We start from the raw sequence: 12,852 nt of genomic DNA, 5'->3' as shown, positions 1-12,852 counted from the left end.
AAACTATATAACATACTGTATATGAAGGTACTATCACAAACTAAAAATTGCTGTGAATTTGTGTTAAAAAATTATATTAATTTTATCTAAAATACTAGTACATTGAAAATGGACCATTTACTCGTATAGCTATTAGTGGAAGTGACCTACATTTGTCGAGATATACATAGTCACAAGAATTGTGGTCTATATAGAAACTTGATACAGATAAATGTGGTTGCCCAAATTCTAGTTTTTTATTTTTAATTCTGTTTGGTACAGTATGTCTCTTTATTCCTATATCATTATGAACTGAGTAGAAGCCAAATCCTTTGTTCTTCAGTTACCACCATGCTTTTTATTGTTTTATTTCTGTAATTTGTCATTAAAGAATAGCTGCATAGTATGTGCATGTGTCTGTGAATGTGCCTTTCAATCAGTGGTGTAACTACAGGGTGGCTAGACTTGCAAATATCCAGGAGGCCACAAGGTAAGGGGGGCCCGCCCTGAAATCAGTCACTAAATACGTGATTTGGCAATTCCTTTATGTGTACTTTGTACTATTAAGTTACTATTCAGTTCAGTTAGAGTTGTGACTTCTAATAAAACGATACAATGGCTCCGGGGATCGGCAGTGCTGTATGTATCATAGCCGCCGTTGCACTTGGGATGCAGGAGCACTCAGTTTCTCCATCCTGTATAAGCCAGCCCCCCGACTCTTGTATTACTAATAGCTACTGTAATTTGCGTCTGGAGGCAGACTTATGCAGGAAGGAATGCATTAACCGAAGTGCTGCGTCCCGAGTGGAGTTGCAACTGTGAAGGCTGCCAGAGGTCAGGCAGCCTTCACACAAATTACATGTAACATTAAAGGTATGTTTATATGTTTTAATTGGTCCCCCATGCTAAGTGTGGGGCTGCATCTGCCACTGATAACTACTGGTGGCTGAGTAAGCGGAGCCGATACACTTTCAAAGCTGTGACACTATCTTGCTGCACGTTCTCATGTATTTATAATATGCATGATGCAGAAATGATTTGGATATGATAAAGCACTTAGACCTAAGGCTTTAAAGAAATAAAATAGGAGGCCCATCTTCCAAGTGGCCTCCAAGCCTCTAGTTACGCCACTGCTTTCAGTTTCTGTATGTGCATAATACTGATTATTTTCCGTTTTTGTTACTAATTGGGTTCCCATTTTCAGTAGGCTTTTACTCTTTACAGCTTTGAACAGTAATACAGTACCATCCAAATGCTTTCCATAGCTACTGTATAATAGATGAAGTATACAATATAAGGGAATAGTAACAAAAGCAGTAAACTCAGCCTTCCCTAAGATCTTATTAAGACAATATTTAGGGATTAGATTCTACATTACAAAACTGGATAATAAGGCATTTCATTTTTCTATATATTTTTCTGCAACTTAAAGGAAACAATTTCGTATGCAGCACAGCCGCATGAGAACAACAAAATATAATCAAGGTTATTATGTGATATTCATTGATATTTATACAATGAATTTCAGATTAAACACCCTAAATCTATCAGTGTTTCCTTTCTAGTCTTAACAAATCCTTTGAGGTATGCAAATTAATTTCTCTTGTTCAGCTGTGCTTCCCGTATGAGTTGTGATTGGGTCAAAGGGTTGGGGACTCCTTTATATGCCCATATAGGGTAGAACCATATCTTAAATAATGCAAAGTCAACCAGTGTCTGTCTGAACACAATGGGGCAGATGTATTAACCGGGAGAAGGCATAAGGAAGTGATAAACCAGTGATATGTGCAAGGTGATAAAGGAAGTGATAAACCAGTGATATGTGCAAGGTGATAAAGGCAACAGCCAATCAACTCCTAACTGTTAATTTACACATTGGAGCTGATTGGCTGGTGCCTTTATCACCTTGCACATATCACTGGTTTATCACTTCCTTATGCCTTCTCCCGGTTAATACATCTGCGCCAATTTGAGATGTCGGCAGCATGTGGAGTGTCAACAGTTATAGAAAGTTACCGTTGGGATTCTGCAGTATTTATGCAGCATTCTTGGCGACAATTAACATGTCTGCAACAGGTAGGGTATTATGGGTTAAGTTTTCATTCTAATGAGCTTGTAATACAAGGATGTTTACGCCTTAGGTAGATTGTATGGGGTATATTTACTAAGGTGTGAGTTTTTTAGAAGTGGTGATATCGTCCATAGTAACCAATCAGATTCTAACTATTTTCTTAATAGAAGCATCTAGATAAATGTTAAGTGAAATCTGATTGGTTGCTATGGGCAACATTTCCACTTCAAAAAATCTCACACCATAGTAAATATTCCCCTGTGTGTTTTAAAAGGATTAGGCTTTGGGCTTACGCCTCTTGCAGATTGGAAGCCATTTTTGCTTTAGGAGCTGCACCCATAGCCCCTCATGCTACAATCTACTAGTAGTGAAAACATTTTTGTAGCCATGAGTTATAAAACGACCCACAACAACTTTTATACAGCAATTATTTTGCATGGTACTTATGTAACCACTTTGCTTTTTGATGTCCATCACTTTTGGCTATTTGGGTATATGAGATTCACTGTAGAAAATCATATTGGTCATTCCATAAAACATTGTTATTTGTTACCTGCCTTTTTGCTTCACTCTGGAAGCAAAAGGGATTGGGCTACCCATTGCTTTCTTCATGACATAAATCAGTTTTTTTATTTATACCCCCATTTCCTTTTCAGGTTCAGGTGTCGCCGGTTACTCTGGTAACCTCCATTCTTCAAGTTAGTTTTGCTTCATTATGCATTAGTCATTTTAATTCTCCTTTACCTTCTCTTTTAGGAACCTTTCATTTTCTGTCTCTTTAGTTCACTACCTTCTCATCACTTAAATCTAAGTTTCCATTTCATACAATGCAGAACAAAGGGTTTGAATTGATGTCAGATAGATGTCTCTACCTGTGGTCTAACAGTGTCACTTTTTTACCTAGCTAATATCATGATTCATTGCACAATAATGCCCTTCACGCTAGGCGAGTTCGCTTTGGGAATATGCTTGGTGACTACTCATGTATTAAAGCTCATCCTTCCAAAGCATGTCCAGCTTTAAGTAACCAAACTTATCTCTGCCTGCCTCTCACACATAACAGCATCTTTACTGCTCGCACATTGTCATTGTACTGTTTCCATACATATTTATGTGCCCTGGGAGTTCCATCTTTCTTCACAGAATGTCTCTCCCTTTTCTTCTGTTGCAGGTATGGCCAGTCACCCACCTATCTCTATTCTAGAACTTGCTGATCACATTGAAAGACTGAAAGCTAATGACAACTTGAAGTTTTCTCAAGAATACGAGGTATGTTTCTCAAATTTATATGCTTACAATGAGAGCTGTTAGGTTGTAATATTTATTAACAGCTATATCGGGATGTGACCATCAGTCACAATACCGGTGCTGGGATCCCGCCCCCTCACACTCCTGACAGTTGACAGTCGACTAACAGGTACTATTCCCACTCAACACCCATAGAATGGGAATAGAACCTGTGGCGAGCATAGTTGGCCACCAAGCCTGCAAGGGGCTTCGTTTCTCCCCCCCCCCACCCCCGCCGTGCATCTAAAAGCTGGGTTGGTATGGTGACCGGCAGGCTCCAGACTGATGGTCACACAAACCCAACCCGCTGTATCATATTTACTTTCTGTCAGATTGTTGTCAGGTGATTTTTATTGCAAATTAGCACTGACATTTCCAAGTTTGCATTCTGATGAGTTAATTAATGGTGGGGAGTAATACTGTACAAAAGTGAAAGCATCCTGACCATTGGTTTTGACAGAAGAGTTTCAAAGTTCTTTTAATAAATTATAACAAATATATTTTTTGTTATTATATATTATTTGAATAGTGCTAACATATGCTATTCCACTAAGTCCATTTGGAACTTGCCATCTAAGGGCAAGATGTACTAATCCTTGGAGAGATAAAGTACCAATCAATCAGCTCATAGTTGTCATTTTTCTAACACAGCCTTTAACATGGCAGTTAGGAGCTGATAAGATGGTATTTTATCTATCACCACTTTATCACTCTCCAAGACTTACAGTAGTACATCTGCCCCTACTTCTCTACCACAAATACGCAAACTAGGCACAGTGTAGTCAGAAGCCATTTCGGTGACCAGTGTTTTGCAGGCTGAAAGCAAATAAAACATGGAGAGAAAACGCAAATCCCACATCAGGTCAGAATTTAATCCATGGTTTCAGCACTGCAAGGTAGCAGTTATAACCAGGGGCATATCTAGCCATTGGCCAGGATGGCACTCGCCAGGGGTGCCCACAGAAGGGTGGTGCCAACTGTCAGTGCCATCCGCGGCCATGGAATAGAGTGCTACAGTGACAGTCTGGATGGCTCAGCGAGTCAGCTGCAATCAGGTTTACATTACCTCTTTATTTTTTAACAACCGTGACGCCTGGCTACTTAGCGGTGAGGGAAGGAGACAGAAGGTGTGCACTCCCAATTCGAGCCCTGGCTGCAGCAGTTACTACTATAACCTAAAACACCCCTCCGCTGCTGCATCTCCCAGTCCCTTGTCGATCCTTTTGAAGGGAATTAACCCTGCCCCCTGGAGGCAGAGTTACCCTGGTCCATGCTCAACACTGACCTGTGCAATGCGCAGGGAATATCAGTGGAGGTGCATGCCATGAATCACACAGCAGGCAGGGAGGTTATGGCTGGAGACATATGGTGGACAGCTAAACCTTGCAAGATCGTGAGAGTCTGCAGAGACACCATGGTGAGCCCATTAAGTCTGTAACATTTAACAGTGTGGAGGAGGAGATTTGCGTATATGGGTGCTGTCAGTGTGTGTGTATGTAGGGGGGATCAGTGTGTATGAGAGTTGTTTGTGTGGGTGATGTGTGTGAGGAAGTCGTCAGCTTCGGTGGGGGGGCGGGATTTGTACAAAGGAGTTGTGAATACGGGAGTGGTGAGAGTTGTCAAGGGGGGTATATGTGTGTGTGTGTGTGTGTGCTAGATTATGAGGGTAATAAGTATGTTTATCAGCGTTTTCAGTTGTGGGGCAGTGTTCATAATTAAGTATTTTGACATGCATGCTGGGGTTCCTATACTTATTTAAAAGTTTAAAAAACATTGCTTTTGAGACTGGATGGTAAATAAGGGATACCTGTACGTCATTTTGCCACCAAAGTATTTATGTTTGCAGTTTGAGCTGTTACATTTAACTGGACCACCCTCAAATGTAATTGCATTCACCTCCATCCCCCAATGTAATGATTGGCAGAGGGAGATATATACAAATATATTCAGCAAGTCGACAGTCACTATGCACTTTCAGTCCTATTAGGAGAAAAGTGCTATATAAATATTATTATTATTATTATTATTAATATTTCAACACTACAATGCCAGCACTAGTTTCTCAGCTCAGTTCTAATGCTGCTTAAAGTATTTTTTCCTCTTCCCAACACTCACTACCTGCCCCCCCCCCCCTTCACACACTTCCCCCCAATATTTGTATGCCTGTGCATGCCAGTGATGTAGTGCGGGATGTAGAGGGGTCAGTTATGTAGTGCGGGATATAGAGGGACAGTAATGTAGAGTAGGGTAAATAGGGGTCAGTAATGTAGGGTACGATATAGTGGGGTCAGATATAGAGGGATCAGTAGTGTAGGGTAGGGTAAAGAAGGGTCAGTTATATAGTGCGGGATATAGTGGTGTTAGTGATCTAGTGCAGGGTATAGAGGGGTCAGTGATGTAGTGCAGGGCATAGAGGGGTCAGTTATGTAGTGTGGGGTATAGAGGGGTCAGTGATGTAGTGCAGGGTATAGAGGGGTCAGTGATGAAGTGCAGGTTATAGAGGGGTCAGTTATGTAGTGTGGGGTATAGAAGTCCTAACTAAATCCTAACTACTTAGCACATTTATTGAATTAAGACACAAAATGCAGCAAAAAGTACACAAAAAGGCAAAGGTCAGAGGTCCGATACAAGTGATCAGCGTCATGCGTTGCACCACGTAGCATTATGTTAAACTAAGCCCCACCACAGCAACTGCCACTGGTCTGCAATGCTCTCTCCGGGGGGGGCGCCAATCCCTTACTTTACTAGGGGCGCACGGACCCTTAGATACGCCCTCGGTGCTAACCACCCTGCTATCAGGCTACCTATCACCAAATTACTGTACCAGCGGAAATTATAATCTGTGTTAGCTTTTTATTTTATATACGATTGTTTGGGTTTCAGCACTGCAATTCTTGTTCTTTTATCATGATCTCAGTATAGCGGTGACAGAAACAAATAAATAATGAAAGAAAGGTGGTTTTTTTACATATTTGACTAAAGCACTTTTTAAATAGTTTTAAAATATTATTTTAAAAACTATATGTGCTGGGTGCTGAATACCAAATCACCGATCACAACCATCTGCTCAGTAACCATCTTAACTGAGTATTTGTTGTGCTGTGCTAAGGTCCTCTAAGGAATTCAGCTCCATACTGGAGTTTCCTGCTTGTTGTAGACTGGTGCTTGGTGCAGCTTATTTCAGGGTGCACATACTGGGGATGATTATGAGGCGCACGCATCAGCATCTATTGGTGGTGGCCCGTCTGGTAGTTTATGCATATGGCTTACAAACTCCTTCTCTTGTGTACATCCATGCGGCCAAATGTACAAAGACTGAGACATCCACTTTTAGCACTCATGCACTTTGCAATACTGGTTGGTACAGATGTGTCCTCTTACATCCTTGCTGCAGTCACACTAAACAGCCCTTGAAGTCGCGCCATGCTGTGGCAGGACTCGGTAACACAGAGTGTCTTTTTTGCATTTTTTCCACGAAAGTGCGTCTTAGTGGCAAAGTAATGTAATAGGACACACAAGCAGCTTCTTCTGATTAAAATTATATGTCGCTTGCCTATATTCTGTGTGGAATTGCGGCTCTATCTGCATCCAAAACGCCACGTTACATGAAAACACTGTAGCATAGCATATTGTATGCAAATACAGTCGCAGTCACACACAGAATATAGGCATGCTTCATACTATTTTATTCAGCAGAAGCTGCTCGTGCATCCTATTAAATTACTTTGCATCGAAGACGCATTTTAGCGTAAAAAAATACAAAATAATTATGCCCGGCGCTACCAAGTCACACTGCACTAACGTGTTATGTGTAGCGCGACTTGTAGCGGGTGGAGCAAAGATGTGAGAGGACACATCTGTACATCCTTAAACAATTCCATTGATACTTGCACCAGCACTATGGCAGGTGCAGTTTCGCTGACTGACAACAGGCTCCTATGCTTGCAGCTATGCGTCTGAGAATGCAGCTTGCATTGACATGACCATGCTGATCCCATAATTCTCCGACTGATCAGACCATGTTTGTGCACTACTAGTCACCCCTCAGTTACCGCCAGGAATGTCCATCACTTTTTCTCAACACTTCTAATACCATCTGTCCCGATCACACCGGCACCGGTGTGCGTACACTCAGTGTCACTGTGCCGTAGGGCTTTTTGCTAATTTCTGCACATGCGCAGTTGCAAATAATTGCTCAACTATGCTAACATTAGCATTTCATGTAGATTGGGTGCGACGCTGAATCATGCCCATTGTTTGTCCCACAATAGCAGCAGCAACCAGCCTAGACTGTGCTGCTGCTAATGAATCTTTACTCCATGAAGAGGCACCCATACTTGAGGCACCTCCTGACAGGCATGTGACTACCTCTAGCTATAGAGCAGTGGCGTATCTACAATGGGTGCAGGGTGTGAGATGCACATCGGTCCCTGGGTTCAAGGGGGCCCATACCGCACACATTGCACCCATTTATTCATTACTTACTGTACCCCTCCCATTTTGGAGGCAGCAGCGCTGCACTAATCACCAGGAAAATGATGGTGTGGCAGCCATTTACCTGGCATTTTGTGCAGTAGAAAAATCTGTGGGAAAATGACTGCGACCCCATTTTTCCAAAGAATTGCGCATGCGCACTAGACTCTGCCACAGTGCTAGGGTCAACTAGTAACCCTAGTGCTCAGAGTCTACTACGCTGCTGGAGGACAGGATTGGGCCTGTACGGTGACCGAACACGGGTCCCCTCCTTTCTAAATGCCCCCCTGCTATAGAGCAATTATGTACAGTAAGCACACCTTTACTGTATTTGGCCTATACTTGCTCTTCCACCTATACAGAAGTAAGGAGATGTACTGTATGCTAAAAATGGGATTTGTGTCCTAATCAAAATTAGCCCTATTTGGTACTTCTGGTTTTAATATATGTGAAATAGCTTATGTTATTCTTCAAAAACAGACACCTTTTAACTTTTACGATAATTTTCAAAGGCCTCTTTTCATTGCAAGTTTATTACTGTGTTGATGAGCAAAATGCATTACTGCGATCGCCATTAAGCTTAATTCATTCATTACATTCCCCTTGATTTGCTAATTACATTAGTGTCCCTAATGTGATATAAACTTACTAGTATCATTCTGTCATTTATCTTAATAATCACAAGTATGTTCTTACTAGGAAAATTAAATTCGAGGCTTTCTAGCACAGTAGCAGCATTTTACTGTATTAGGTACAACACAGTGCATTTTCCATTTTCCTTATACAAACTTGATTTTCAGGAATATATCTATCTATCTACAGATATATATATATCTACAGATATATATATATCTACAGATATATATATATATATATATATAGGTTCGGTATGATATACTGCTGCCCAGAATGCCGAACGTCAGGATCCCGACATCAGCATCACGAGCGGTGGAATGCTGGCAGGCGGGTGAGTGCAATGAAGCTACGCCCGCCACAGGTTCTACTCTCCCCTTGTGGGGGTTATTCAAATTGTGCAGTTTTTTTTAAAAAAACTGCACTTTTCAACAGTTTGCAGGTCGAATTGACATTTGACCTATTCAAAGCCCAGCCTGCCGAAAATCACGTGGATTGGCGAATTCACAGCCAATCCACGTGTTTTGTCGAATTCGCTGGCATTTTCAACAGTTTTTTGGTCCGTTTTCGCACATGACGATGCAACAAATTTTTTTTATTGAAAAGGCATGACGATTGAATAGTCAGATATCGGATTAGTGCCGGTTTTCTGACGGTCGGCATAGATTGAATACCACCCTAGGGGTGTCGTGAACACCCATAGAGGGGGAATCACCTACCGCGCCGATATACCGGTGGCGGAATGGTGCCCCTGTTGGGATCCCATCGTCGGTATTGTGACAGCCGGGATGCCGACAAGCTTATTCCTAGATTAAGACTCATGGGGGCTCCGGGACAACTAAGTTGTTCAGCCCCACATTGCCCCCCAGTATGCCTCACAGTGCCCCCTATGTGCCACATGGTACCCCCCTAAGCATGCTCCCCCCCAATATGTGACACATAATATAGGGCTAAGGATGCTCCTCACCTCTGTTATGTGCGCTGGGGGCCACTAAAGGCCGCCACAGCTGAAAAGTGAAAGTGATTATGCAAGGAAGATGTTACAGCCTGCTGCTAATTATTTAAAAATACTGATCTGACTGTTTCACAGTTACTGCATATGGAGGGAGGGTGCTTGGGAGAGGGAGAGTGGGGGTAGGGGTAGATTTTTGGTGTGGCAATTGCCATTTATGATGACCTACAGTATAAGGCTAACACTGCTCCTTACCTCTGTGGTGCCGCCAGCAGCCACTGGAGTGTGCCTGACAGAGCTCACTTCTGGACACACTCACACACATACACACCATATGCACATTGCATCCCCATCCTCTTCCTTATTCTGCACCCCCCACCATATACTGCTCCTATATACTCACTGCACCCCCATACCCCTCCATATAGTGCACCCTATATACAAGGCACCCCCACCATATTCTGCTCCCACCATTTATCGCATACTTCAAACCCCCTCCTCCATATACTATGCTGCAACCCCAGGTTACTTGCCATCATGAGACTCGACAACAAGTAGTTGTAGCAACCAGGAAACGGATGCAAGAACCACCAGACGGTTCCACAGCGCTGTGAGCGGAGATACCAGGGACACCTGTGGCCACTTAATGGTGGGGGAGAAGATGAATCAGTCTGGCAGGAAGGGGTGAGACCATGTGTGGGGTGAGCAGTGCGGTGACCAGGAGGAAGAAGTGTTGTGCTGGGGCTGTAGATAATTTGGGTGAGGAGAAGGCAGATAACTGGCTCAGCTACCGTCTGAGGGGAGTGGTCCTGTGCCCCTTCCTCACCCCACACAGGCCATGCACAGACCCCTCTGGCCAGCTGTTTGTGGCTACTGGAGTCCTTTACCCCCACACTAGCTGGGAGCTGTGTGGGGAATGGTGAGCTTACACATGCAAGTACTGGTGTATATAGTACAGCATCATTATAGCCTGCCCAAGGCTAACACTACACATAAATACACACATACATACATACATACATACATACATACATACATACATAAATACACAGCCACATACAGAGAGATGGACACACATGCACACACACACACACACACACACACACACACACACACACACACACACACACACACACACACACACCTGCTCATCATGACAGAGCCCCTGCTCCCAGCAGCAGGACTTCCAGAAACCTGGCAACTCCTGTTATAGTAGCGACCACTCTCCCTATAATCCGGCCCTGGTGTCCGTCATTTTGACAAGCTTTTAGCTAGTATATACAGTACATACTGAATCCTGATGACGGCTTAGTGAAATAAAGCCGAAACGTAGAAGCTACTTGAAGTATTCTTGGTGATTTTTGCCCATGAGCGCCACCGCAACATTTGATATGTATATACAGTATATATATAGATATATATATATTTCCCCTCTCTCAGATCACAACCTTATCACCTGCATGCTCTCCTCCATTACTTCAAACTCAATGTCCCTAAAGTCTACAAAGACGCCTCTAACCCGCAGAAATATTAACGCTATTAACAACTATCTACCTCTCTGCAACCACTGCTCTCACCAATTTCTACATTCACCTCTCCTAAGAATGCTGTGTCACACCTTAACCAAACTCTAGAAACAGCACTTGATGAAGTGGCTCCAGCTACCCATCACACTCCACGTAGACTTGGATGTCAACCGTGGCACACTAAATACACTAGACACCTACAAAAACTCTCACGTAAAGTAGAACGCCAGTGGCGTAAATCTTGTACCTACCACTCTTATCGTAATGCTCTGGACACTGCCAAACAAACATATTTTCAATCTCTCATCTCTGCTCAAGCCTCTAACCCCAAGCGACTTTTTAATACATTTAAATCTCTTCTTGTCCCTCCCTCACCCAACCCACCAGCCACTGTCAGTGCACAAGCTCTGCTTCCTATTTCAAGGACAAGATTGACAAGATCCAAAATGAAATGATATGCTCTTCCAGAGCCAGTGACCTGCTCAATTCCCTGCCTGAACCCTCTAACACCTTCTCTTTCTTTGATCCTACAAATGACGATGAAGTATCTGCACTCTTTTCATCTGCCTACTCTAATACCTCTCCCCTTGACTCCATACCCTCACAAATTAGTAAAGCTCTGTCTGCTGTGCTCATCCCAACCTTAATGAAAATCTGTAATCTCTCTCTGTCTACTGGTATCTTTCCTTCTCTATACAAGCATGCAGTGATTACTCTCATTCTGAAAAAACAAAACTGACCCTAACTCTCTCTTAAACTACCGTCCCATCTCTCAGCTGCCTCACACACTTTCTTAACTCACACAGCCTACTTGACCCACTTCAGTCAGGATTTCGTGCCCAACACTCCACAGAGACAGCACTGGCTAAGGTTGTGAATGATTTGGTCACTGCTAAATCTAAAGGAAATTACTCTCTACTTATTCTCCTTGATCTCTCTGCTGCTTTTGACACTGTTGACTACTCTCTTCTCATACAAACACTACAATCCCTAGGTATTCAGGACACAGGCCTTTCTTGGTTCTCATCCTACCTATCTAATCGCTCCTTCAGTGTTCGTTTCTCTGATTCCACCTCTCCTTCGCTACCTCTCTCAGTTGGAGTACCGCAAGGCTCAGTCCTAGGTCCTCTGCTTTTTTCTATCTATACCACATCTCTTGGCAAACTAATCAACTCTTTTGGATTTCAGTACCATCTGTTTGCGGATGATATTCAAATCTACCTATCCTCCCCAGATTTGTCACCATCTGTATTGGGCCGTGTCACTGAATGCCTTTCTGCCATTTCATCTTGGATGACATCTCGCCACCTCAAACTTAATATTTCCAAAACAGAATTAATATATTTCCACCAGCCAATAGTAGTTTTCAACCTGATATCTCTATCACTGTTGAGAACTCGGCAATCATCCCTACCCCACAAGCTCACTGCCTAGGTGTCATTCATGACTCTGAACTGTCCTTTGTTCCCCACATTCAATCTTTCTCAAGATCATGTTACATACATCTAAAAAACATATTCAAAATATGACTATATCTTACACAAGACACAGCAAAAACTCTAATCCATGCTTTCATTATCTCCAGCATTGATTATTGTAATAGTCTCCTGACCAGTCTTCCCAAACATAGGCTCTCACCACTACAATCCATTTTGAATGCAGCTGCAAGGCTAATCTTCCTCGCTAGATGTTCATCGTCTGCAGATCCACTCTGTCAGTCCCTCCATTGGTTACCGGTATTCTACCGTATTAAATATAAAATACTTTTACTAACATACAAGGCTATTAACCAAACTGCACCAACATACATCTCTTCACTCATCTCAAAATATCTCCCTATCCGACCTCTCCGCTCTGCTCAAGATCTACGTCTCTCATCCACACGCATTACTTGTTCACACTCAAAATTACAGGACTTTATTCGGGCTTCA

The 12,852-nt window shown here is 42.7% G+C and overlaps 1 protein-coding gene across 38 annotated transcripts in view; it reads left to right on the top strand.

Moving 5' to 3' along the window:
* Positions 1-12,852, top strand: part of PTPRD (protein tyrosine phosphatase receptor type D) — a 2,362,472-nt gene that overhangs the window by 2,260,090 nt on the left and 89,530 nt on the right. For 24 of the 38 annotated variants that reach the window (XM_063914017.1, XM_063914015.1, XM_063914014.1 and 21 more), the window contains 2 exons: positions 2,707-2,748; positions 3,222-3,319. In XM_063914017.1, the coding sequence (XP_063770087.1) occupies positions 2,707-2,748; positions 3,222-3,319 (140 nt within the window). The remainder of the gene's footprint in view (positions 1-2,706; positions 2,749-3,221; positions 3,320-12,852) is intronic. The other 14 variants (XM_063914019.1, XM_063914018.1, XM_063914013.1 and 11 more) reach the window with 1 other exon arrangement.

This window comes from Pseudophryne corroboree, chromosome 1 (genome assembly GCF_028390025.1).
Source record: "Pseudophryne corroboree isolate aPseCor3 chromosome 1, aPseCor3.hap2, whole genome shotgun sequence".
In the NCBI taxonomy this organism is placed as follows: Eukaryota; Metazoa; Chordata; class Amphibia; order Anura; family Myobatrachidae; genus Pseudophryne; species Pseudophryne corroboree.
Note: the sequence above shows the minus strand (reverse complement) of the source record. Positions and strands in the feature narration are given on the sequence as shown.